We start from the raw sequence: 26,125 nt of genomic DNA, 5'->3' as shown, positions 1-26,125 counted from the left end.
ATTCAAGAAAAAAGCTTCTCCCTAGAACAAAGATGTATATAAAATATATATATGTATTTAGATAGACAGATAGATATATAACGGCTTAGACTATATATAAATGTATGACCACGTGCACCGTAGAGGTAGGTATGTGGATTTGCACTGTTTTTCATGCGCATGTGCGTAAGTTTCGGCGCGTTGCTGCCTCGCTGGGAGGCGTGTCGCGGAGATTCGAGGCATTCTGCGACGTTTTCTCCCGTTTTATACAGACAGAGGATGAGTCACTCGCGAGTCAACGTGAGCCGAAAAGCAGGCGCCGCACAAAGGGGCGCCGCGGTGGAATGGAAACAGCGAGGAAATGGGACCTCGCAACTCCGCCGCAGAAGGAAATGCACGTCTTGAGCTTGTCAAACTCTCTCCTAGCGGCGAAGGTACTCGTCGCTTCGCCACGCCCAGTAGGCTTTGCGAATTGGGTCCACGCGCGCGAGTTCATCAGAGATCTGATAAAAAACGCAGTCCAAGTACGGTGCGGCGGGAGAGGTCTCTACACACGGCTGGCGACACTCCGACTCGAAAAAAACAGAGAAGAATGCGGTGTCCCTTTCTCGAGACAAGATGGCGCGAAAGACACGCCAGGCTGCTATGTGAAAGTGAACGTCAGCGCCAGGGCACCATAAAAAACAGAATCAAAAAACTGAACGGCGCGCCGCTCTGTCCCGAAGCCAGTAATCTCCCTATCGCCGATGGAAGCTACGTATCTTCCCCTGTCTCTGTCGAAATGTGCGCCCACAGACGCTGCAGCGGCGGCCTACCTGCGCGGCGTGAAGGAAGTTACTCTCCTCCAAGGCGCAGAAGAGAAGCAACTCGAGCGCGAAGCGCATCGCGCCTTTCTCTTCGCCCCTGGGGGACCCCGAGAGCACAACGCGTGAGTCTTCTGCTGGCACCGAAAGACGCGATGTCGGCTCGGTGGACGCTGAGGGAGGGTCGCGAGACGCCTCAGCAGACGACGCAGCGGAGGCCGGCGAAGCCGCGGACGCGCGCGAGGATGACGTGGCTCTTTGCGGCTTTCCACGGGTCACGCGGCTGAGTACATGCTCTGCGGCTCGCTGCAGGACTCCAATGAGCTCTTCGCGCGAGAGGTCGCCCTCTTCCCTTTCGAGTTGCGCAGCCGAGGGCGCTCCGCCGCATGAGGCCCGCGAATCGGCTTCGGGTTCACGATGCACTGCGTCAGCCTTGTCCGCAACGCCGGCCTTCTGCGCCTCCGCGAGTGCTGCCAACGACTGGTTTGCAGCGTCGAGGAGGTAGCGAAGCGCGGCCTCGTTTCCTGGCGTGGTGCGCCAGCAGACGAGCGAAAATCTGAAACAAACGAGACAGAGCTCGCGGACGCGCGTCAGCGACAACGTACTGGCATCCCGAGTCACGCGCACGGGACGAAAGGAGTTTTCTAGGTGCTGCTTCGCGCTTGGGGCGAGGAGAAAGCTGCGCACAGTGACGGAAACGCAGAGGGACGAGGCGAACCCGATGCTCTGCGAGCCGCGACAGCGGGCGAAGGCGAGTGGAGAGGAGGCAGGCGGAAGGGCACGAAACGCCGACACAACAGCCCCGCCAGAAAGAAACAAAAAGAGCAAGTCGCAAAAGAAAAAGAAGAAAGGAGGAGAAAAATTCACGGCCCGCGGAGCCGAAGCTTCGAACTCACCGAACCTCGTCTAACCACGTCCGCATGCGGCGTCGGCGCGCCAGCTCTGCGGTCTTTGTCTCTGTCGCCCTTCGTGAGACGCTTTTCGCGCCTCCATCGGCGTCCGCGGCGTCGCCCTCCGCCTCACGCTCTGCTGCAGCTGGGGCCTGCGGCCTCTGCGTCGTTGGGTCGCCCTCGGGTTTTCGCGCGCCGCAGTCTGCCTCCCCCTCGCCGCGCGCCTGTGCGCTCGCGAGGAGGCGCCGGAACATCCACGCCGAGTTGTTGAAGGGGTCTGCGCGAATCCAGCGCAAGCCCCAGGCGACGTCCGCGGCGACCGGCCGCGGACAGACGCTCCGCAGCCAAACGCTGAAATTCAGAAGAAGAGAGACACTGAAGTCTCTAGAGTGAGGCGCGCTAGACCCTCAGAGGGGACGACACGCGGGCGCAGCGCGACAGCCCAGCTCATAGTACATACTCCCCAGAAAACGGTACGTTATATCAACGTGGAATCCCATTTTAGAAAGTGGAACAGAAAGTCTGGACCGACACAGACGCCGCGCTGAGGCGTTCGGAGAGACACGCCGGCGAGGCGACTGCAGAGATCTGAATCTCGCGGAAGACCAAGAGGCGACAGCTCGCGAGCCTCAGACGCGCCGAGCGATAGAGGCGGATAGAGGCCAACGCCTCAGCCGCAGACGCAAAGAATGAGGCGCTCGACAGCTGGGTAGGCAGGCATACTGCGAGGTGGGGGAAAAGCTTAGACAGATTCGAAAAAGGTCATCTCCAGTCGAGATCGAGGCTCGATTTTCTTCCCCGCGCAGCACCTCTGGGCGCTCTGCGAAGTGCCCAAATGCCCGGTGTGGCGCCATCGGACTTCCCTCGCGAGTTGCCATCCACGCAAACGCGAGTCGAGATCCGCGGCCGCACAATGGATGTCACACACGTCTACTCCACTCGACTCTAGGCAGGCCGAAGTGTCTCACCGATGAGACCAAGCCGACATGTTTTTCGCGTCCTTCGACAGCACATCCGTCAGGTCCTCGAGCTCTTCCTCGCAGAAGACGCGGACGTCTTTTTCGGCGTCGCGGCCTGCTTTCGCGGCCTCCTCTCGCATGCGGCTCACGCACTGCTCAACGACCCAGCGCCTGTGGAACCAGACTTGGTAGTTCTTCAGACTCGCCTTCGTCCAGTCGCGGATGAACTCTGCGCGAGCGCACCAGCAGCAAGAAAAAAGAATGCCAGGAAGCGGCGAAAGTGCGGGAATCCATGCAACGCCGCAACTCATATCCCCCCCCTAAATCCTAGCCCTTCCCTGCACATGCACAAGGCAATACGCCTGTGTTTGTATAGACGTATAGGCGCAGGGCAGACGAGGTCGGGGCCCAGGAGCAACGCCCGAAGCGGCAAGCGGGGAAGAGATCCACGGGTAGACCTTTCCCCTTTCCGTGATTCTCCTTAGAGAACGGTTGTTCTGCGTTCGTCTTTTTTCAGCAACGCAGGCCCTCGCCAGTCACACGCGCACATGGAAGCAAAGGCAAACAAACTCGCATACAGACACACATACACATACAGACACGCATACATATGCATATATGTATACCCATACAGGCGCACCTGCATATACATATGAACACAGAGTCATATATATAAATATGTGGCTGGACAGCAGCTGGACTTGGGCGCAGAGGCCTCGAGGCTCGTCCGCTGCTGCGCCGAAGAGGCTGCGCGAGGGGGAAGGAGCTCACCGAGCTCGTCTGCGTCAATTAGCGAGGGAGACGCCGAGAGAATGCGCCGGCGCAGCATCCACACGGTGTAGCTGCCGCTGTTGACTTCGAGAGCCGCGTTGATCTCCTCAAGGAGGTCGGCATCCAGCGCCCGCGCGCCGGTCTGGTACAGTGCGTGCAGCGCGTCGAAGCGCCTCCGATCTGAAGGCAGCGAGAACACAAGGAGACGCCTCGAGTCCGACGAGAAGAATAAATAAAACCCATAAAGAAAAGCGAAAAAAGAAACTCACCAAGCTGAACTCCGCCCCAGCTCCTTCTGAAAACTAAACTTCGCCGCGAGGGGCTGCCAGTTTGCGGCGCCTTGTTTAGAAGCGCTGAGCAGCCGGGCTCCACACGCGACTCGGGTTTCGCTCGACTCCCGCGCGTCACCAGCTAAACGCAAGGCGTCCTTCTCTCTCCCCACGCCCCTGTCGCCCTCCTCTTGGAGCCTCAGGTTCGGGGCGTCTCCTCCGTCTCCAGCCCGCAGCGGCGGCCGGAGGCCCCGCGGGCTGCATCGTCGGCTACTCTGGCGCCGCGCTTCAACCCCCAGTCAGGAAGCGCCGTTTTCGCTTTCGTGTTTGCGAGTTCGGCGCCGGTGTGCGTGTCGACACGAGAAACGAAGCTGCGAGTTTCTGTCATGCTGGTGAGCGTCCAGGGCCGCACCGACCCCTCGCCCTCATCCCGACTCACCTTGAGGCCTGCACGCGATGGCTGCGACCTCGTCGCCTCGTCTCACCGAGTGCGGCGAGCCGTCGCCTCGAGTTTTCTTTTTTCCCTCGCGGCGTAGCAACGCCTCCATGCTGCTTGAGGAGCGTGGACGCTGAGGGAAGCCTAGAAGGAAACGAATGCTCCCTGCCTCTCTGCTCTGCGAAGGCCTCCGCTCTCGCCCCAGAAGAAGGCCGGTCGCCTCGCTGTCGCTCTCCCGCCTTCCGCTGGATCTGGGAGAAGAAAGAAGTGGAAACCTCCCCGTGGTGTCGCCGGCCTTTACCGGAGCTTGATGCTTGAGGAGGACTCGGTTGTCGCATAGAGCATTCTACGCCTGCCTCAATTGGTTCTGCGTTGATGCCGGTGGTGTAGAAGCACTCAGTTAGCGATTAAAAGACATTCACGAGCCGAGAACAACCTTCGTAATTTCAGCGGTTTCCGATTGACCCGTGACGCGCAGTTCAAGCCTGTCTTCCGGTTCCTTGTGTTTTGAGAAGAAAGGGATGCACCGCTGAAAGTCTGGCAGCCAACACGCCAGCAGGGACGAGGCAACCGTCCGGGTGGGGACGCTGGGTCGCCTCACTGACCGAGAGAGGACAGACCGACCTCAGAGAAAATAGAGACGACTGGAAGAGAGGAAGATGGGTCAGGGAGCAGAGTAGGCGCCTTGAACACCATAGGTCAGCGTTTTTTCTTTTTGAAAAGCACACATGGACGGCTCGCGAGACATGTGCGACAAGCGGGCGTCTCTCTGCGGCGGCCTGCAGGGGTAGGCGGCGCGCAAAAAGAGGACTCGTCTCCCGAGAGTTCGTGTTTGCGCGTGTCCAGCCTTAAAGCAGAGGTTCGTTTCAACTCGTGTCTCGGCTTTGCTCTACTCTTTTTCCTTACGGCGGAAACGCGAGACGCTGCGCCTTCGCGTGTGCTGTGCTGCATGCGCGCGCGTGGTGTGTCTGTCCGTGAGAGTGTCGGCGGCGCAGGCGATCAGGAAAACCTGGAGAGCGAAAGTGTTGAGCGTTAGTGCCTGAGAGTGGATTTGCGTTGAAAAAGCCGCCGTTCCACGAAGGAGCTGCTTTATTTGGCGGCGGCGCGTCTTGTGCGCCCTCCTGAGGTGTCTCGGCATGCGGTGCGGCCCTCCGCGCTTCTGCGAAAAGAAGCCGCAGCAAAAGGGTCAGTGGGGTTTCCAGAGAGAGATGCTGCGGTTCGGAGGTGCTAGTGCTTGAGCAGGGGAAGAGGGCGGCCCCCCTGGCCGCGCCGCAAGGGCTTTTCCTTCCCAAAAAACGGCGACAACGAGCAGGATGTGCGTATCTTGTTCGCCTATCTGTGAGCCTGCTCGTTTCCGCGGAAAAAATGACGCTGGAGCGACGCGAAACAGCCTTCAACTCGCTCTATTCGTAGCCTAGAGCGAGGGAGAGAGAGACACCCGCCCTCACACGCGCTCGCTCATGTCTGCCGCCCGCCGTTGGGGTTTTCGCGCGTGTGCAGCTTCTCGCGCGGTGCCTCGCAAAGATTCACCACCTTCACCGTCGCCCCTTGGTGTCGTCCCAGGTTTTGCTCTCGCTCGTGTTCTTCGCTCTCCTCTCTCACGCTGCCAGTCTCGTCTGCCCGTCTAGGGACTTGTGTGAAGTCTAGTCGCAAATCGCGTTTCTTCTGCGTTTCCCTCTTGGTGTCTAGGGCCCCCGCGCGTCGGTTTCTGCACGGAAAAGTCGAAAAAATACTTTTTGTGAGTCCCCTTGTCTTGGGCGCCAAAGCTCTCTCCGCGAAGAGAGACTTCTCCGCGCGCCACCTGTTTTCTCTCCCCCGACGTCGCTCTTTCTTGCTCCTCCGCCGCGCCAAGATGAGTCATCTTCTGGTAAGTTTTCTCTACATCTTTCTCTCGTCTCTCAGGCTCCATCTCTTTTTTTTTCAGTCAGCGGCGCCAGCTCGTTCTCCGCTGTCTCTACTCCGCCGTGGCCTCGGTGCCTCTCCCCTATCCGGCGACGGCCGCTCTTCAGACTGTCTGTCCATTTCTTTCTCTGTCTTCGTTTCGCTCGTCTCCGTTCTTCGCTCCACGCCCTGTCTGTCTGCGGCGCCTCTCCCGCCCTCTCAGTTGCTGCGTGTGTGCCTCGGCCTCTTGAACCGGATGCAGCGGTGTCTCGTCTGCGCTGGGCACTCTCTGTTTGCAACTAATGCATCCTCGCTTCGTGAATCTTGGCGCCTCTCTTTATTCCTCTCCTCTCTGCGTGCCGATGCTGTCCCTGCGTCGAGCGGCGTGCGGGCGTCTCCTCGCGGTCGAGAGCCGACCTCTCAACGCGGCACAAGCGCTTCTGCTGCGTCTTCCCCTTCAAACGGTTTCGAGTTCTGTCGCGTTTTTCGTCCGAATCTCACTCCTCCTCTGAGTCTCGTCTTCGCGCGCTTCTCCGTAGTCTCCCGTTCCACACCTTTTCGCTGTCTCGTGACCGGTTTTCTCCTCTCCCTCGCACTCGAAGGCTCTGGTTTCCGATTCCTCCTTCTCTGACTCTTCTTCCTCTATTGGGCATGTACGGGTCAGGTCTTTTTCTCTCGCACTTTGCTTAGCCGTCCTCTGCGACCGCAGGCTCCAGCAGATGCGTCTCTTCGTGCGCGTGAAAGAGCTAAAGACTCCTGTTTTCGCGTCTCGTGCTTTCTGCGGCAGTGTGTCATGGTGCGAAACTGTGATGCCCTCCCGCAGTCAATTTGCCGGATGTGCAGAGGCGCAGAGCATTGTGCAGTCTCCTTCCTCGCCGTTTTTCTGCCTCTTCTTTCTCGTGGTGTCTCCGTCAGCTTCGGGTCCAGTTTTCACCTGTCTCTTCCGCGTGCTTCGGGGTTGGTTTGTGTGCAACCGGGCCTCTCGTCCACGCGGCCTCCCCGTTCTTCCGCTTCTCACTCGACTGATTTCTTTTCTCTCTTTTTCAGAATCCCCCCATCATCCTCTTGAAGGAGGGCGTCGACACCTCCCAGGGCCGCGGGCAGATCATCAGCAACATCAACGCCTGCCAGGTCGTCGCCGACATCGTCCGCTCGACGCTGGGTGAGAAACGCGTCCTTTTTACTGAAAAACATCTAATACGACGAAGATGTCTGCCTCCCAAGCGACTGTGTGCTGCTCTACCCACAGGCGTGTGGGTGTGCGCGCCTGCGTGGGAAGCGAAGCTCCACGACTCTGTCTTGCGCGGCTCACGCGTGTCACGTCATATAAAAAATATTTTTTCCTGTATGTATGACCTTTGTTCTGTCGTGCGAGGCAGCATGCAATTTGTTTCGTCTCCCCTCTGTCTGGAATTCCCATTTTTCACGCAGCGACAACTTGCAAACATACATACACTCATACGTGTATGTACATAGATGTATATGTACATGTATATAGAGAACGAACTGCACCATTTTGCACCGGCGTGCGCACACGTGAATGTATATAAATATATATATATATATATATATATATATATATATATATATATATATATATATATATATATATATATATATATATATATATACGTATACATATCTCTGTATATATCTTGGTTGGATTGAGGGCGACGTATGCATGTGTCGGTTTTGCAGGCCCTCGTGGCATGGATAAGTTGATTCACACAGAGAACGGCGTGACGATTAGCAACGACGGCGCGACGGTCGTTTCGCTTCTGAACGTCGTTCATCCTGCGGCGTCTCTTCTGGTCGATATCGCGAAGGCGCAGGATGACGAAGTCGGCGACGGCACTACCTCTGTGGTGCTGCTTGCCGCGGAGTTCCTCGAGGCTGCCAAGGGCTTCATTGAAGGCGGCATGGCGCCGCAAATCCTCATCAAGGGATACGCGTCAGCCTGCCAAATGGTGCGTGCGCAGACACATACGGCCTCCTCTAGCCTCACAAACGAACTGAGACCTGCGCACCTACGCATATGCAGTTCACGTACATGTAGATATATATATATATATATGTATATGGGGATGCTGGAGTCACGCCTGTCCTTCAGAGTGGGTGAGGAGAGCGCCGCTCGAACATGTGCGAGCTATATATGTGTTTATGTATGCATAATCTCCTCTGCATGCAGTCACATGTAGAGAGAAGCATATTTATTTTTGCGTTTTGCAAGCGGTAGACCGTGGGCGCTGTCTGATCCCTCGAGCCCGAATGGGTACGCCTCAGGGGCCTTCGTCTCTGCTCGAAGCCGTATGGTCGAGGGTAACTTGCCATGTCTACCGATATATAGATAGATAGATGAATAGACTTACGTGTATGCGTAGACATTAGTGTGTGTATGCCGGTGCACGCAAGTCCGTCGAGTTGAGAAAGACGGTCGCGGCAGTGCCCTGCTCCGCGCGTTTTTCTTCGTCTGCATTTGCGCTTCGATGCGAGAGTCATCGTGCTTACTTTTGCGCGTCTTTGACATGCTTTTTCAGGCCGTCGAGCGCATCGGCGAGCTCAAGATCGACCTGTCCAGCACTCCCGCGGAGTGAGTCCTTCTCTCGTTCTTCGTTTTTCGTGCACGAGAGAGACGACGGCTCCAGCAGAGGTCGCTTCAAACAGCCTGTTTGCGCTTGGCTGCCTCTGGCTGCAACACTGCACGTGGCGCAGATCTGTAACCCTGTATGGATAGGTAGATGCAAGGGATGATAGATGTAGAAAGATCGATACACACAAAGATGGAGTGACAGGTAGACAGGTATGGAGATCAGCAGATCTAGGTCGTGTGCGAGTGTGACGTCTGCGGCCGCCTTGAACATGGTTTGTGTTGTTTCCTTTCGTCTCCTCTTTCAGCGAGAAGCGCGCGCTGCTGGAGCGCTGCGCCCAGACGACGCTGAACTCGAAGTTGGTCTCGGGTCACAAGGATTTTTTTGCTAAGGTGAGTTTTTCTCGCGCGAGGTTGAACGGCGTCTGTGCTGGCGCGCCGTGCGCTGCTCCTGTCTCTTCGCGGCTTTCGTTTCTCCGCGCGGCGCCTCCTGACGGTCTCCGCCGGCCTGTCCCGTGCGCGCATTCTCAGATGGTAGTTGACGCGGTTTCGATGCTGGACGAGTCGCTCGACAAGGAGATGATCGGCGTCAAGAAAGTCACCGGCGGTTCCTACACCGACAGCTTCGTAGTGCAGGGCGTCGCGTTCGCCAAGACCTTCTCCTACGCAGGCTTTGAGCAGCAGCCGAAGAAATTCGAGAACGCGAAAATCCTTCTTCTCAACCTCGAGCTCGAGCTCAAGGCTGAAAAAGAAAACGCCGAAGTCCGCCTGAAGAATCCGGATGTAAGAGCGACGGAGAGTCCACAGAAGCAAGCCTCCGCGCCTCGAGGCTCAGAAAAAGCACAATTTTGAAAATCCTAAAGTCCAGGGGTCGCGCCCGTCTAGCGATGCTGACAACGAATTCAGTTGATATTGTGTGAAGCTACACAGAAGCGTGCGAATATGTATTCAGTGTGTGCTTATGTTGCTTTACAAGCCTAGAAATTTGGTGAGGCATGTAGTCCACAGAGACGGGGTTGCAGAGGATCGCCGCCTGGAGGGCGATGCGAGGCTGAGGGGGCGAGTGCACGCTTGAGTGGAAATTTATTTTAGATACTTAGCTTTTCTTCTTGAGTTTGCGTCTCTTTCTGCGCGCGTGGATGGCTGATACCTGAATATGCGTGGGAGAGCGGAGCTCAGCGGCAGAAATCGCTAAAAAAGACCACGAAGGCGTGCGAATAGGTTGTGTTGACCGTAGCACCTTGCCATTTTTTCATTCTACAGGAATACCAGTCCATCATCGATGCCGAATGGGAGATCATCTACGAGAAGCTCGACAAGATCCGCGACAGCGGCGCACAGGTCGTCCTCTCCCGCCTGCCTATCGGTGAGTGCGAAAAAATCGAGAAGTCAGAAAACGCAAATAAATCACAGTCGTCAGTGACAAGCACTCAGAATGGGCTTTTCCGTTAGAAAGTGAGTTTAGGGGTTAGGCTTTTACAGAATCCGCTAATCAGCTCTTGCTTTTTTATTTTCTGAGTTCAGGAGACCTGGCGACGCAGTACTTCGCGGATCGCGACATCTTCTGCGCCGGCAGAGTCGACGAGGGCGACATGAAGCGCACCGCGCGTGCGACTGGCGCGAAGATTCAAACGACCGTCAGCAACATCACGCCCGACGTCCTCGGTGAGTCTCAGCAAAAGTCGACACGGAAAAATAAAGAGAGGGGATTCTACGTGTCTCTTCGCATATAAATAGAACCAACACCTGTGTGTTTATTCTAGCAGACAGCCCTCCGAGACGTGCTTTTTCCGCGCTGTCGCGTGCTGTGTGAGTCGGGCGCCTCGCAAGCTCTGCTTCTGTGAGGATGCGCCGGCGTTTCATTTCCCTGCGTCTTGCGCGTGCGGTGACTTCAGGTACGTGCGGCACCTTTGAAGAGCGCCAGATCGGCGCCGAGCGATTCAACCTCTTCATGCACTGCCCACAGACGCGATCGTCGACGATTATTCTCCGCGGCGGCGCGCACCAGTTCCTGGAGGAGGCCGAGCGCTCGCTGAACGATGCGGTGATGATTGTCCGCAGAGCTATGCAGACGCAGACCGTCGTCGCCGGAGGAGGCGCGATCGAGGTAGGAGCCAAGCCTGCATGCAGACGTCTCAGCGGCGTCCAAGTCACCCATGCGCCTGCAAAACAAGCAACTCATGTCGCAGGAGCCACCAGGGATCGATGTATATATATATGTATATGTATATCGGTGGAGTTGGAGACAGACATAGATTTGCGTCTACATGTGAAGTCAGAGATGCGACGGCGCACGAGTTCTCCAATTCCTTAACCGGTCGTGTCTTCATACATGTATGTATGTCTGTATATGTAAATATGAATTTGTGTATATGTGTATATTGGATGTGCGCGCTGGGCGTGGTTTGTTTTAGATGGAGCTTTCGAAGCACCTCCGCGAAGTGAGTCAAGGCATTTCCGGTAAGCAGCAGCTGGTCGTGCGCGCCTTCGCTCGCGCGCTGGAGTGCATTCCGAGGGCCCTGGCTACCAACGCGGGCTACGACGCGACAGACATCCTCAACAAACTCCGCCACAAACACGCACAAGGCAAGGGTGAGTCGAGAGAGGCTCACGTGGGGAGCGGAGAAGTGGCGGGAGGCCCTTCTCTCGTTTGTTTCAGCGGAGGGAAGTGCATGTAGAGTCTCCATCCTCTCGTGTGCCGTCTGGACGCCGTTTTGCCGTAAAATGGATACACCGCCCGCTTACAGGGCACCTCTGCATCAGTAGGACTAGGTCGATAGGCGATACGTACATGTATATATTTATCAATGTTTAGGTATAGGTTTGTGGCTACGTGTTGGTATCTGAGGAGTTCATGTCTCCAGGGGCGCGGCCTCACTTGGCCGGCAAAGGAGATGCGTGTTCGCCCTGCCTCGAGTTTCGTTTCGCGTCTTCACTCATGTCGGCTCGGGCTGCGTGCTTGCACATCGAGGGAATATGCACGCAACACAGTTGTATCCAAATATAAATCCGTAAATACACATACATAAATGTATAATAATATCGTCCGCTGTGCTTTGCGTTCAGGTGAGACGCAGTGGTACGGCGTGGACTGCATCAACGGAGGTGTCTGCGACGCGATGAAGGAGTTCATCTGGGAGCCTGCGCTGGTGAAGGAGAACGCGCTCGCTGCGGCAACTGAGGCGGCGTGCATCATTCTGTCGATCGACGAAACCATCAAGCAGCCGAACCCGAACGACAAGAAGGGGGGACCTCAGATGCGCATGCCGCCCAAGAGGAGGTGAACGCGCGCCCGCGCAACTGCGACGTCGCGACTGCGCCATGCGTCAGCCAAGCAGAGATCCATACACATGTGTGGATCTGCATGCGCCACAAATATGCATGCTTATACTTTATATATATATATATATATATGTGTAGGACGCAAAGTGTACGCATGTGCATGTGTAGAAGTGCGTGTCGTGGGATTCGGACAAGGGGGTGCGAAGGGGCAGTGCATGAGTTTCGTCGGATGTCTTTTTTTTCTTGTTTTTGTCGACCCAGGCTCCAGAACACGTGCTGCCTGAGGATGTATCGACCTGGCTTTTCCTCTCTTGAATTGTTTTTCCTATTTTGCCCGTCCTCAAAGTACCGCCGAATCGCCGCCGCACGCCAGGCCTCTACGCCTTGTCGCGCCGTGCAAAGGCACCAGCATCGATGGAAAAGGAGAAAATCACTAAGAATCGCAAACGAAAGACGTGTAAAAAACGGAAATGTTTGTGGAAGGAAAGTATTCTCACAGTCACAGGCACAAGAACTGCCGAGAGGAGAGAGGAAAGACACTCAAACGTGAGAGATCAAACGCATTCTTCAATCAGAGAGAGCGGTCACGCGGCGATAGCAAACCCTCCTCAGTTCCGGCCGTCTCGCAACGGCCGCCAGACGATTTGCTTTCGTTCCACGGTCGCTCGCATGCAGCGAGGGAAGCCCTAGAGAGACTTTTGCCAGGCATCTGAGCGTAAAGAATGGCGCGTCGCTACAACACGCGCGGCGAGACGAAGCACAGAGCAGGAACCTGGTTTTCTGTCTTTTTAGTTTCGTCTTTTTGGCGCTTTTCCGGCAGCGGTGGCTGGCCGGCTTCCTTCGCGTCCCGCCTTGCCGCCCCGGCGCCGCTTCTTCACTGGAGGTGGGACAGCCTGCGGCACAGGAAAGCAAAAATCAATTAGTTTCTTGGGACACGCGCTTTGCCAGTTGGAGCGCGCAAGGCCGTAGGCTCTGTGACTGCTTGGTGAGCATATTCTCTGCTGGATAACTGTGTAGGCTCCAGTATACATATATGCACATATGGTCATAAGTATGTATGTATATATATCCACTGGCTTCGAACTAAGGCTCAGAACAACCTCCCTGCTTAGGAGTGTGTCTGCACTTGAGCATTGATGGGTAATCTTCCGTATTTTTTTCTGTGTTGATATACACAGATATAGAGGCGTCACCTCACACGGCTTCGCACAATCGTAGACATGTGCGATGGCGAAACGAGCATCTGTCCAGCCACAGTGGAAAAATATCTCCCGATCAAAGTAGATATACAGATGCATATACACATGAATAGGCAGGTTGATATAGGTAGATATGGATAGACTGGTATATCAATATATATATCTAGATAGATAGATGTACGGGGAGAAATGGCAGATAGATCTGATCTCGTTCACTAGGGAGACGGCCGGATGGTGACGCGGAGCGGGCGCCGACGGTACACGCCTGGTGCTTTTCTCACTTCGCGGACAGTCATGAAGTTTTTCTCTGCGAGGCCTCTGAGGGCTAGGGTGGGTGCGAAGAAGTGACCCTGGGAGAGCGACGCAACGTAGAAGACGTCTTCAGGAATCGCGTCTTCAACGAAATCGAGGAATTCCCTTGATCTCAAAGACGTTACTTCGGAGTCTACTGTGCAGGCGGCGCGGAGGCGACGGCACTCTGCAAACAGGGCGTTGGAAGCCGCTACCGTCGCCTGGCAGGAAGAGAGGAAAACGCAGAGAGGTGAAATGCAACCGACATCATGCAAGGAGGTAGAGGCTCACAGATCCGCAGCACGAAGCAGAGACGAAGGCGGCACGTTAGGTGTATTTACCTACATATATATATATATATATATATGTATACATATCTGCATGCCGGCACATGTATGAGTGTAGAGCTGCAAATGCATCAACTAGGGCATAGATCGACTAAGGCATAGACGCATGCCGAGCGACAGAGCGAGAGAGCTAGAGAGGCATAGACGATTTCACTGCTGCAGGTGTATCTGATTGTCGGTAGGAAGGTTTGGAGATGCAGCTCGTGGCGGTGCAGAACAACATGCAGAAGAGCGTTTTTCTCATCTCAGGCAACAAGCGCGTCGACTTCTCGTTCGCCTGCAACTGCCCTCGTCGCGGTGGCAATTGCGTCTCGGCTAAACATCCTTTTCTTTGAAACGGCATTTCCGCCGCCGGCATGATTTCAACGGCTAGACGCCATGTGATCTGAGTAGTATAACGGGGTCTTAGGCCTGTCTAGTGCAATCGTACAGAACTTGGTTGCCTGTATCTCATTACAGGAGTCAGAAATCGGGAAAAGGCGGCGCTCACTCCCGCGTCGATCGTTTTCAAAATTCGACGGAACTCTGCGCGCGAAAAGCGCGAAGAGCCTTTCGCTTCCACCGCGGACCGGAAGCGACTCAGAGGCGTCTCCATGCTCTCTCTGGGGTTCCCACGCAGCGAGGAGACAGCGAAACAGCGAGAGGCCGGCAGAAGCACAGCATATGGCAAAGTGAGAAAGGAGGAACAAATCGACAGGCGCTGGTAGAAGAATGAAACAAAGCACTGTGAAGCGCGTTGTTCGGCGAAGACCTGTATGTACGCTGTGGGGGAGCGATTGCGTTCTCGATGTCTCTGGATCGCTCGTTGATGTAACCTGCACACTTCCTCGTTTCTTGGGCCATTCGACCTTTCTTCCGCGTTTTCCACGTCGGTGAGAAAACAAATAAGCGTGTTGCTACTAGATCAGCACGCGGTACTTGCGTGGTGGCCTCGACAAGCTGACCATCTGGCAGCAAGTGGTCCTCCACGTTTAAAAATGCTTTATTTAGTCTACTGTCCACAAGCTGGACTACGCGCGTAGTTGGCGAGAGGCCGCGCCGCTCGGTTTCCAAAGAGACCTCACTGCCTAGACGGGGGAATAATGCACTGGCGGCCATGTATACATATATATATATATATATATATATATATATGAGAATGTGTGACCGCGTGGGCGTGCATGCAATTTGATTGACAGATGCGACAAGCCCCTGGGGGTAGCCGAGTGTTCGGTCGGCATCGCGTGTGCTTTTTGAGCAGAACTCGAGTGAGAATGTCCGCGCAGTTCACGTTCGGCTTTTATGCAGAGCCTCGTGGCTGATCTCGTTCCTGTTCAGGTCGTTTCGACTTCTCTCTCTCTCTGCATGTGCCTCGCTTCCTCTCTCACTTGAACGCGGCAGTGTACGCCTCTACGACGGCCTCGAGCAGGTCTGTCAAAGGCAGATACGCTGAGCAAACCCGGAAGAGGCGGGACCAGAAACGCAGGAGGAGCCTGGAGCCACGCGTAAATCAATTCCACACAAGGCTGCCAGGGAAAGGGAACGAAGCGAGAGAAAAGACGGAGCAGACCTCGATACCTCCACCCCCAGTGGCATGCACATTGTTCCCGGCGATCCGGGCTTCTGACAACACACAGCGAAGCGGCGCGCGGTGACTTTCGCGAGGGAGGTAAGCGACAAACGCTGCAGCGCGTCGTCTGCCTCAAGGGCTGCGAGGTCACTCGGATCTGAGGCTCGGCTCCAGTAGACGCACCGCCTCAGACAAGAAAATGCGACTCGTTTCCTCTCCTTCTCAGCTGGTAGTCAGGCCCCTGGCCTCGCGTCGCTCAGCTGCAGAGACTTTCGAGTGCGTCGCTTTCTCTCCGCGTCCGTAAACGCTTTCTTCTTACCGTCTTCCAGGAGTCCCTGCCGCCGCTCGGGGGGCGAGTCCGCTTCACACAGAATGCACTCGGTTAGTTCCACCTGACCAGTGGAAAGAGGATCCAACAGCGGCTTCCAGACGTCGCCCGGCAGCCGAAGTCCAGTCCTGTCCAGCACCTGAAGGCACATGGGTGAAGGACAAACGCATCTCCCTCCAAGACGCAGACGGCTTCGGCGCTTTTTCTAGAGCTCCGCGCGAGCTGGGCCGCCCTTTGCTCCTCAGAGAGGCCTTGAGCGCCTTCGGCGGTTTCGACTCGAACACACGGCGAACGGCTGCAGCGGCTGTACAGCGCCTCTGAACCCTACACCCTCAACGCCAGCGCTTTGCAGATGCTGGACACGCCACGCAGCGCCGACTGCGATGAAAAGGACCGCAGACAAACGCTGAAGCGATAAGGAAAGGGCTCATCGCTCCTATTCGAGCTGCGGTTGACGTGCGTGATAGACACGAATGGACGCGCGTTATGGGAGGCGACCACGCCTTTAAGAAACCCGTCTTAAAGCTTCACGCAGACACTCTCTCTGACGCGTGTCGCCGGCTCGCTGCCTCACCGCCTCAACTTGTGCGTGCGACAGCTCGAGGCAGATGTTCACGCTCTGCAGATTCTGCTTTCGTCGGCGGAGTTTGGCCTCTTTCACCTTCTGCTCCAAGACGGCGGCGAACTCTTTGCAAAATGCTTCGCGCAGAAACGCCCGCATGAGCTTTTCCTTCATGTCTCGGGACGCGGCGCCCTCGCTCGCCTCCAGCGACCAGGAACGCTCCACGGCCTCGTCTGCGCGCCGTCGCCCTGCGGTCTCGGCGGCAGACTCCGCGGCGGACGGCGAAACCGAGGGAGCGGAGGGCGACCAGCGCACGACTTGCATCGCCAGCGTGTTGAGAAGGGAAGGCCAGTGACTCGGGGGCAAGCCCCTCAGACCCTCCACAGCCGCGGCGAACCCCGCGCTCGCGGCGACGAGGTGCGGAGGAGGCGCCGCAAGGTCGCGGTCGTCCTCTCCCCCGTCGTCTGCTTCCTCCGCTTCTGCGCGTCTTTCGGGTTGCTCGACAGGCGCGGTGACGGCAGCCGATGGAGTCTCAGCCAGAGAGCGAGGCGCAGAGGAAGAAGACGCAGCGGAAGGGACCGCTGAGGCAGAGGAGGAGGAAGCAGCCGACAGCGCGGAGCGAGGCCTGGCCTTTTGCGCGCCAAGCGGCGAGCCCGCGGACGCCTGCGCAAGTCGCTGGCGAAGCGCTGCCGACTCGAGAGGGCGCGGGATTGGCGGCGAGCGAGGGTCGCGGGCCTCGCTGGCGGTCGACGAAGGCGGCCGCGACAGGCCTGATGCGCGCTCGGCGGGTCGCTGTGTCTTTGAGAGGATCTCGAGACGCGTCTCCTTCATGACTTCCTCGAGGACTTTGCGCTGCTGGCGCTCGAGTTCCCGCCTCCGTTCGCGGCTCGCCTGCCTCAGGCGCAGCTGCGACGCGAGGCTGGCAAGCCTCTCTCGGCGCCACCGCATGCACTGCTGGCGCACGCCGAGAAACACGCTGAGGAGCGGCGGCGGATAAAAGACCGTGAGCTCGCAGAGCCCCAGAAACCTGCGCCAAGTAGTGAAGAAGGACTCGACATAAGTCTAGTGAACTCGTGTAAAGGGCTGCCAACAGTGGAGAGCGAAATTGTTTATTTCAGTCGAGTGGGAGTGCGGATACTCAGCCCATAAGGGACGTGTAAGTGCGAGACGGCAACACGCGGATGTAGCAGCGCACAGACTCTTTCCGGCTGGATGTGCCTTTGCAAATACATATGTATGTCTATTTATACATATATATATATATATCTGAATCGATGGACTGATGAGGGGTGAGAGAATATATACCCACTCGTAGGAGTCGCACGTAAATGTGCAGCGACAGAGGTGACTTGACTCCGCAGATGCCTTGCCTCACTCGCGTCAGCTCGTCGCCTCTATCGCTCACCTGGCAAACAGTTTGACCTCCGTTGGAAGGCCTTCAGTCCTGCCACCCGCCGCACGAAGCAGGCCAAGAAGCGTGGCGAGGATGTGCGCGACTTTCTTCTCTCCCTGCGACACGAAGCCGAATTCCTCGACCTCGAACTCGAGCCAGGCCTCGAGCAGCGAGAGCCGCGCGCCGAAAACCGCAGGCCCCTCTGAAGCAGAAGGAGCGGAGGCGGGCGCGGGAGGTGCCGAGAACTCAACAGAAGTTTTGAAATCGTAGATGCGCTCGATATGCGCGACAAGATCCGACATGGACAGCGAGACCTGAGCGAAAGCGGGCGACAAAAAGCCGATGAAGACTCACGGAAAGAGTTAGAAACTCGCCGCCAATGATTTGCAAACGACTGAAGAAAAGCCGTCGAATACGGAGGATGCTGAAAAACCGAAAGCGGAGGCCGGAGTAAGCGCACGCGAATGAGCTGCAGACGCGAAGGGAGAGGTGATACTCTGAGTGAAAGCCTGCGAGAGACTGTTGTTTTCCTCTAGCTTCTCTGCATCTCACTACACAACTGTATGTAGATTACGCGTGACCTGGTTCCTTTTTATCAGGAGGTACGCCTGTTTTCGAAAGGTCACGCCTCGGCTCTCTGGAAATCGTGTCTGCGATGTGTCACGTTTGTCGTTGAGCGGCTTCCTTTCAGTGACAGTCTGCGTCCACGGCCATCTCTTTGTGTCCGCCAGCCCTTTTATTTCGCTGTGTTCCTTGTCTGCCTCCCTCCTTCGTCAGCTAGCATGTGCCGCTTTCTGCGTCGCCCTCCCTCCTCCGTCCTCCTCGCGGGCTCCTCTTTGACCATCGTTCATAACGCCGAGACTCAAGATTTCATTTCTCCTTTGCCGGCGCGTCCGAGCGGCAGCGAGCTCCGTGGCGGTTGCTCTGCTGTCCACGCTATCGCACTCCCCCAGTATCCCGCTAAAGTCAGCCTCTGTTTTCATTCTTTCAACGCGTTTCTGGATCATTGCCTCGAGTGCTTGCGCTCACGGGATCCTCGCCTCTGTGCGCGAGGAGAATCTGCCGCAGCAGTAGCCAGCGGAGCTTCACGGGGCTGCAGTAATCGGGATCGCCGAGGTCTTCTGCTACGACGAGCGTTGCAGCGTCCTTCGTGTCGACTGACCTGAGGCCGGTTTCCAGCAAACAGAAACGCGAGAAGCGAAACGCAGCGCTGTGCTCAGGCGCCGACAGAGGAGCTACGATAGAGAGAGGCCAATGGCATGATTGCCGTCGCCAGGGATGTCTGCGCCTCGGAATCCAACAGTTCCTTGCCGACGTGGAGCGGAGTCACGCGAGTGAAAAAGACAGGAGTATTCTGTGCCTTGCAGACACGCAGTACACTCCCGCGACGCCCTCCTGAAGCCAAAGGGTTCATCAGCAGCGTGGCGCTCGCAGAGAAGGAAGTTCGCGTGTGCATCTTCGGCGCACTCAGGGTGCGGCGGCAGAGAGTCTCTTTGCTCAGTGCGTCTGCTTGACAGCGTTGCCTCGCGTCTGACTCTGCATGGGTGCTCCTGTCAAGCCTACCGGCGTGAACTGCGCGCGGCTGTCGAGGCGCACTCGGTTTGGGCGCGCGCGTCTCCCGCGCCGGCCCACGAGGCGCTCGCGGCTCCAGTCTCACCGAATCTCCAGCTCGCCGTTCGTCAGCTCGACGAGGCGCCCAGCGGCCTTGTCTCTGAGGGCCTCCATCGGCCTCTCCTCGCCGACCGCGAGCGCGCACAGCGTGTGCCGGAGGGCCTCGAGGAGTTCCTGCTGCTGCAGAGTTTCGCTCTTCTGCGTTTCCAGCGCCTTCGCCACGTCGCTCATCAGATCGCGCGTCCTCTCGACAACCTGTGAAAAAGGCGCATCGCGCGGAGAGTGAGTGATCGCGCAGCAACAGGCGCGACGCGGGCGCCGCACGCGCGCTGCGGGGAGCGCCGGCTGCGCTGGAGGGAGCTTCAGAATTCCAGGCAGACAAGCGGAGGCGACCTCCGTTCCTGCCCTCGGCGCCTCTCTGAAGAAAGGCGACCAATTCATGCAAGTGCAGCTATTACGAAAACAAACGCCCGAGACAGGCGGGGCGCGGAGAGGAGTTGCAGACGCAGAGCTCGCTGCGTTTCGCTACTGCGAGCCTAGTCGCCACCACGGCCGACGCCGGGGGAAGCAGAGTTCAGGGTGCAGGAAGGCGCAGGAAGCACGGAGAGCCAGGCAACGCTCTAGGCTCCCCAACCCCACGCAGCATTCGAGAGCTTCGAGTGCTTTGTTTCACGATAGGCTGACTGCACGTAAAGACTTCGCGGATCGAGAGGGTACCGCCGAAAAGGTCCGGGGCCGGGGCATGTGCTGCGCACCTCCTCGTTGGGGGTGAGGCGAGCGACTTCGTCTACCAGCTTTGCGATTTTGCTGCGAAAGACGGCCTGCGCCTTCTCGTGTTTCTCCACTTCTTCCTGCTTGAGGCGCTTGGTGGAATCGACGAGACAGCAGAGCTCGCGATTCCGCAGCTCGAGTGCGAGGAGCTCGGCGTCGCGACTCTGGTGCGCCAGCAACAGGTGCTCCAGCTGGTGCATGTAGCTGCCACGCAAAAGTACAAAAGCCGGAATTCGGGAACAATAGATGCAAACTCGCGCAGCTGAAGGCAAGTGCCTCCGCCGACGCGCGTGCAGTGTCTGTCGCCCCTCTCTGCGACGCTGCAGGTCGTGGTCGCCCTCTGTGCGCCTCTGCTTCGGCAGGCCCCTGCGCCGCAACTGTGTTTCTCCTTTCGCCTTAAGGAAGGAACGGGAAGGCTCACGTCTGGTGGGAGGCGAGCTCGCAGTCCAGGGTGACGATCAGGCTCTTGACGAGGAGCTCAACGGCGGCGACCGCCCAGCGGGCTCCCGCGCCTGTCTCCGCGAGCAGGTGCCGCAGGGCGAAGCGGATGTCGCTGCGGCAGCCACGCGCCACGCGCCGTACAAGAGATAGAAGATGACACGCGAAGATGTCAAGCAAAGAGGTAACAGGAGGTGGGCGCAACGTGAGAAAGACAGACAGACGAACGAGAAGGAGGCACACAAAGAGAGGCGCACGCCGCGAAAATCAGGACGCAGACTTGCCGCCAGACGCAGAATCGGTGTTGAAATAATCCAAATATACACAGCCAGAGACGCGAGGGCCTGAGAGCGTGGAGTGCGCGTCGAGTAGCTGGACATTCTTCTCCTCCTCGATCGCTCCTTGCTCGCAGCCCTCACCCCCCTTTCGCAGTGCATGGCTTGGCTCTACTCTGTGACGGCCCCAGCTCTCGTGGATGCATGGGGTGTCTCAGTTTCGTGCTAGGGGCTCGCTGTCGGTTTGCCGCTCACCCTACCGCAGAAAGTCCTCCGCTGTGGCATCCGGCCTCAGCTCCTGGAGGTTGAGCAGGACTGTGTCGACATCGGGATCCCTCTGCCGATGCGCCTCGAGGGTCTGCGCGATCTGCCGGCGAGCGCGAGCGAGCCTCGTTTCCATGTCGCCCGTTGTGTCGTGACTTGTCGCCGTTCGCTTTCGCAAACTGCAGACCTCGCTTCCTGCGCCGCGGCCCGCGGGCGCGGAGGAAAACGACTTCGAGACGGATGCGCCTCGTGGTGGAGCCGATTGGGACGCCGCGACGTGGGGGGTACGTACACCGTGGGGGGGGGAAAAACACGGCGAAGACGAGGGCGAAGCGAGCGCCTGAGGCAGCCTCGTGTCCGCCGCAGCGGCTGCGGTTGGGCGGAGGCTGTCTCGGGGGCCAAATGAGGGCGATAGAAGACCGGAGAGAGACGACCAGCACGGCGAGCTCCGGCCGCGTAGACGCGAAGCGGCTGCGGCACCGGCCGTGCAGCTCGAGGGGAGGGAGGCGCATGAAAGCGAATTCCTCATTGTCCTCGCGAGGGCGGAGGCACGCTTGAGGCAGAAGTTCCCGCGCTCCTTGGCGAGAAGCGAAGCGCGGGCCGCGGGTCCCTTTGACGGCAGACACAGGCGCGGGTGCACCAGACTCAGATACTTCCTTCGAACGCTCTCAGAAGGCAGCACCATCTCGCTGAAGCAGGCGCAGAGGCATCCGCAGCTTTGAATCCCTCAAAAGAGAAGGGGCGCTGTCTCGTGTCACTCGCGCGTGAGTCTGTGTTGAACCGCAAACGTGTTTGCTTCCCATCCGTGTCGGTCGGTCAGACGACTCTCGCAGGTGGCGGAAGGTTCGGGCCTGCAAGTGTCTCCTTCACCGCCCACACTTCCGGGCTCGACAGCGTCCCTCTCTCGGCAGAGTTGCTCGTGGCGAACACGCAGCGAGGCGGATGGCGCGAATCAGCCTTCCGCTACGAAGGTCGACAGGCCCCCCCGTCCCCCCTGGCCTGCGCGTCTTCTTTCTAAGCACGTCGTGTTCGCATACAGGCATGTGCCGTGAGCGGGTGTCTGACGTTTGAATATGCGCTTTATCTTTACGTTTTACCTCCAATATGGGGTGCGTTCACTGTGGGGAGTGGCGGTCGCTCACCGGAAGAGCGTCTGCCGTAACCACAGGACCGGCGGCGTCACGCCGAGCTCTCCGCTGCAGCGCGCAAGCGGCGGCGCGGACATGCGAGGCGAAGCAGGAAGCGCAGACAAGGCGGAAGAAGAAGAGTTTCGCGCGCGAGAAGAAAGGTTGCGCGCCTTCACGTGCTCCTCGAGGCTTCTCACGGACGCAAAAAAGGCGCCGGCGGAGGCGTCAGGCGCGCGCGCGAGCTGCCTGAGCTTCTCGCGGACTTGACGAAAAAACTCGAATCCCTGAAGCGAAGCACGAGCGCGAAACGCCAAGCCATGCCAACTCTCTCGGCGCGCAGAGCGTCCCCCAAAGACTCGAAAAGACGCACTGCCGGCCTCGCGGCATTCAACGGATGCAGGGGTCATGACGCAGGGCGGGTGACTGGTGTCTCAACTAAGCTCTCTAATAGGGCTCCGCAGCGGTCCCCGCGACAGTCGATCTGCCGTATGTCTGAGTGGTGTTGGGGACTCTGTCGCGCAAGCCGTTTCCCTGCGTCGCGCGCCCAGACCCTGTTCCCGCCTTTCCTCTCGGGGGCGTTCCCTCCCGATGGCATCTCTCCCCCCTTAGTACCTCTTTGACCTTCCGCCGCTGCGCCTCCTCCCGCGCGTCCGCTTCGTTGTCTCCTTGTCTGCGTCGTTGCGCTTCCTCTCCCTCCTGCAACTCCGCGAGCTGCGCGAGGACCCACGGCGAGTGCATGTGACCTTCGCCGCCGAGCGCGTCCTCCTCGCGTTCAACCGCGACGAGCCTTGCGTCCTCAGATGCCCTCCGCGCCTCTCTGCGCAGATCGGAGTCGCAGGCCGGCGCCAAGGGGTTGCGCCGGCCTCGAGAGAGGGCGAGGCGCGCGGGTGAGGACTCGCGCGCTGGCGGAGGCTGCAGGCGGCTCAGAAAAGGCACCGGCGGCGAGCCCGCTGACCCAGTGGAAGCCTGCGCCTCCTCGCGAGGCGGAGAGTCGAGCGGAGCCGAGGCCGCAGAGGGCGTGACACATGCGGAAGAAGAGGACAAAAGAGCAGAAAAGGGCGACGACGAGGGCGGTGCAGACGGACGGGGCGTCGGCGTTTGACTGCTAGTGTGAGAGCGCGCAGAAGACGCAGGCGGAGGCGACGCGTCGCGAGGATCAGCGCAGTGGAGTGGAGCGAACGGCGGAGCGGACGGCGAAGGAATGAGAAACGAAGCGTTAGTTTGAAAGCGAGACGTCACCATCTCGAAGGTGGCGTCCAGCTCCTTGATCAGACCCTTCAAGGGCCCGAGCTGAGGCGAACGCGCAGGACATCCGTGCAGAGGCACATGCAGGGTAAAGCTAATCCACCATCGAAGATGTAAGTCGCGGCCGGTAAATGCAGAGCATACATGGGAGCCAGTATAGAAACGTATGTAGGCAAATCTGCACAAGCTCACTGAGAAAACGCCGAGGACAAAGCGGGGAAAGGCACCCGCAGGGGCGCTTTTCTTTGTCAGCGTTTCCTCGCCGCGCACGTCGCTGCGTTTCGACGGTGAGACGCGGTTGCCTCTGTCTCTTCGCGGTGCCTTCGTTCCTTCACGTTAGCTCTCTTGTCATTGGCTTCGAGCCCTTCCCCCTCTCTGAGTGCGTCTCTTGGTCTCACGCACCTTCGAGAGCGCGGCTTTGTGGAAGCGCGAAGCCTCGTCAAGCAGCCGCAGGCGCTCATGGTGGCGCGGCCCTTCCGCATCCATCAGCGCTCTCTCCGCGAGTTGCCGTCGTAGCTCAGCTTGGAGCTGAAAAACAACGCCGCGCAACCCGAGAGACCGACAAAACGTGGCGAAATGCGCATCTGCAGCTGAAGAGAAGTCCACGGCGCCTCACCCAGAAACACTGCGTTCAGGCGCGTACGCGGCGGATGGCGTTGACCAGCACGCTGCAGATAAAACCAAGGTGCGGATACGCTGGCGGGGTAGAGGTCGGGCTTTTAGGCGCTCATGCGGAAAAAAGCATCCTCTCGCAAGCGCATTTGAGGGTTTCGAGTGTCGCACTCTCACCGCTCTCTGGTCGGCCTCAAGTAAGACTCGATCGCCGGTCCGAGTCGCCCCGCTCGCTGAGGCCCTGCGCTGTGGAAGCCTGTCGATAGGCTCGAAGCGGAAGGGAGGGTTTTTCTCTGCTCTTTTCTCTCTCTGATTCAGCGAACTCAGCAGGGCTTGCGCCCGCTGCGGTAGCCGGTCCCCGGCGCTCTGCCGTGGGCGTGCCTGGAGGCAGGAGTAAGAGACGTCCCAGCTTCGAGAGCCACTCTTCGCCCAGGGCGTCGGCGCGGAGACGGGCCGGGGTCTGTTGGGCGACGCGACCGCCGTCACATCGCCCGACGGACGAGCGTGGGTCTCCGCATCCCCTCCCTCAGGCCTGTTGGGCTCCAAGCTTCCAACGGGAGCCTTCGAACTCCGCTCTCTCAGGCCGTCGGCCTCGGCGTCCGGCTCGGGCGCGCTGTGTTCCAGCCAGGCCCCAGAGGCGCGGGCCTTCGGCGCGAGGGCTGTCTGTCTCTCGGTCCGCGGCAGCAGCCTCGCCGGGAGAGGAGACACTTCAGTGGGGGGCGGCCGACGAGGCAGCCTTCTCTCGGCGGCGAGCGACGTGGCAGAGGGAATGCCCATGGAACAACATGTCGGCGACAGGTGTAGCGACGAGTCTTCGCTGCTTCGAAGCAGATATCTCCTGACGGCGCGTTCGGGAAGCAATGCGCCGGTGTCTCCTTCTCGACCGGCCGAGACGCCGGTCTCTCGGGGTGTCGGCGACGCGCTGAGAGGTGCCGCGGCGCGAGGCCCGCAGGCGCAGGGTTTGCCAGTAGGGCGAAACGCGGGCGAGAAGAGAGGGATGCACGTGGGTGCCACGCAGGTGTGCCTCGAGTCGGGTGACGGCTGCGGTGGAGCCCCTTCCCCATCTTTTGCTTGAGTACTTGCCTCGCCGCTCGTGTGTTTGCATGGAGAGTGAAAAGCGCCATTGTCCTGTCGGCTCGAGGCACACGATGTCTGACAGGGGGACGCTTCCATCGCCATCGTCCCCACGTCCTTGTCGCAACTGCAAACAAACACTCTTGGTTTCTAAGCGTCGCCTAGAACCTGGGGAAGGCGACAATAGCCACGGCCTTTAACGGCGTGTGCATCCCCGTTTCGTTCAATGTTATCTATAGTGCTGCAACCTAAGCGTTTCTCGCGGAGGTGCCATTCGAAAAACGGGCTCTGCTTGTCACTGCAACACGGCCGCATATTTTTCAAGATATAGGGGAACGCTGAACGCGGTACGCGGGGACCCGAGACGCACTTTTTATGCACATCAGAGCATGACCGGACGGGAACTCGTGGCAACGACTAAGACATCCACGGGTATTCCAGAGGAGAAGCTCTGTACAGATTGCCTGTTGTGCCAATGAATGAGAAACGTTAGCTCGGAATCTGATTTCACTCGTGGATTTGGTAAAGGTTGAGGCGCAGCGTCGGCTCGCAGACGGCATCTCGCTGCAACGTGAGCTTTGAAGTCGAGCCCACAACCCTAAACTGCGCGGCGCAGAGGCGAACCTTTTTGCGCTTATACGTTCTCTTGAGAATCGTCTCATAAACAGAGAGCTGAATCAGAGTTTGTAGCTGAGAGCACGAAACTGCAGGATGTGGAACTCAAAAAGTACCGGTCTGGATGCGGAGAAGACCCTGAACGCAAGTGTCACAAAGCTGCTGAGAATTACAAGCCTCACAAAGCTGCTGAGAATTAGATATGCAGAGAAGAGTCGACCGCTTTAGATCCTTCTAGGAAGGCGATTAGAACGGGAGTCAGGCTCGAGGTGGATATCGCGCAGAGGGGGAACGGATTCTACCTCACCTGAAAGTGTCTGTATCGGCGGAGAGTGGCGTCGCTACAGTCTGTGAGTTGGAGGCGCTGGGGCCGGCAACAAGCGGAAAAGAAAATGCGAAGACTCAAGAAAAGACGCACATGCGGGGCTGTGTGGTGGCGAGGAGAGTCGCAGCGTGGCCCCCAACGGGCCTGTCGTTTCAGATCAGTGAAGGAAGCGCGAAAGGTCTATTCTTACGTAGCTCAACTGATGAATCTAAAATCGATCGGAATAGACTGCCCCCAGACTC

At 58.1% G+C, this 26,125-nt stretch overlaps 3 protein-coding genes across 3 annotated transcripts; 1 reads left to right on the top strand and 2 right to left on the bottom strand.

The window, feature by feature from the left end:
* Nucleotides 1-401: 401 nt before the first annotated feature.
* BESB_063300 (uncharacterized protein) lies at nt 402-4,219 on the bottom strand (the record flags this gene model as incomplete). Its single annotated transcript, XM_029364744.1, has 6 exons — nt 402-482; nt 795-1,338; nt 1,679-2,023; nt 2,641-2,860; nt 3,403-3,582; nt 4,111-4,219. 6 exons carry the CDS (start codon nt 4,217-4,219, stop codon nt 402-404), a joined length of 1,479 nt encoding a protein of 492 aa, XP_029219452.1.
* Nucleotides 4,220-4,835: 616 nt separating this feature from the next.
* BESB_063290 (T-complex protein 1 eta subunit) lies at nt 4,836-11,859 on the top strand (the record flags this gene model as incomplete). The annotated part of the gene is made up of 12 exons (XM_029364743.1): nt 4,836-4,894; nt 5,797-5,974; nt 7,036-7,150; nt 7,687-7,955; nt 8,526-8,578; nt 8,884-8,968; nt 9,107-9,358; nt 9,839-9,941; nt 10,100-10,240; nt 10,471-10,682; nt 10,990-11,167; nt 11,642-11,859. 12 exons carry the CDS (start codon nt 4,836-4,838, stop codon nt 11,857-11,859), a joined length of 1,863 nt encoding a protein of 620 aa, XP_029219451.1.
* Nucleotides 11,860-13,271: 1,412 nt separating this feature from the next.
* Nucleotides 13,272-25,048, bottom strand: BESB_063280 (uncharacterized protein; the record flags this gene model as incomplete). Its single annotated transcript, XM_029364742.1, has 15 exons — nt 13,272-13,568; nt 14,185-14,296; nt 15,062-15,122; nt 15,563-15,710; nt 16,146-17,160; nt 17,539-17,840; nt 18,556-18,688; nt 19,184-19,392; nt 19,893-20,112; nt 20,330-20,461; nt 20,882-21,574; nt 22,028-22,296; nt 22,625-23,302; nt 23,660-23,785; nt 24,047-25,048. The coding sequence occupies 15 exons, from the start codon at nt 25,046-25,048 to the stop codon at nt 13,272-13,274; spliced, it is 5,397 nt and encodes a 1,798-aa protein (XP_029219450.1).
* Between the last annotated feature and the right edge of the window lie 1,077 nt (nt 25,049-26,125).

Source organism: Besnoitia besnoiti, chromosome V (assembly GCF_002563875.1).
Source record: "Besnoitia besnoiti strain Bb-Ger1 chromosome V, whole genome shotgun sequence".
Lineage (NCBI taxonomy): Eukaryota > Apicomplexa > Conoidasida > Eucoccidiorida > Sarcocystidae > Besnoitia > Besnoitia besnoiti.
Note: the sequence above shows the minus strand (reverse complement) of the source record. Positions and strands in the feature narration are given on the sequence as shown.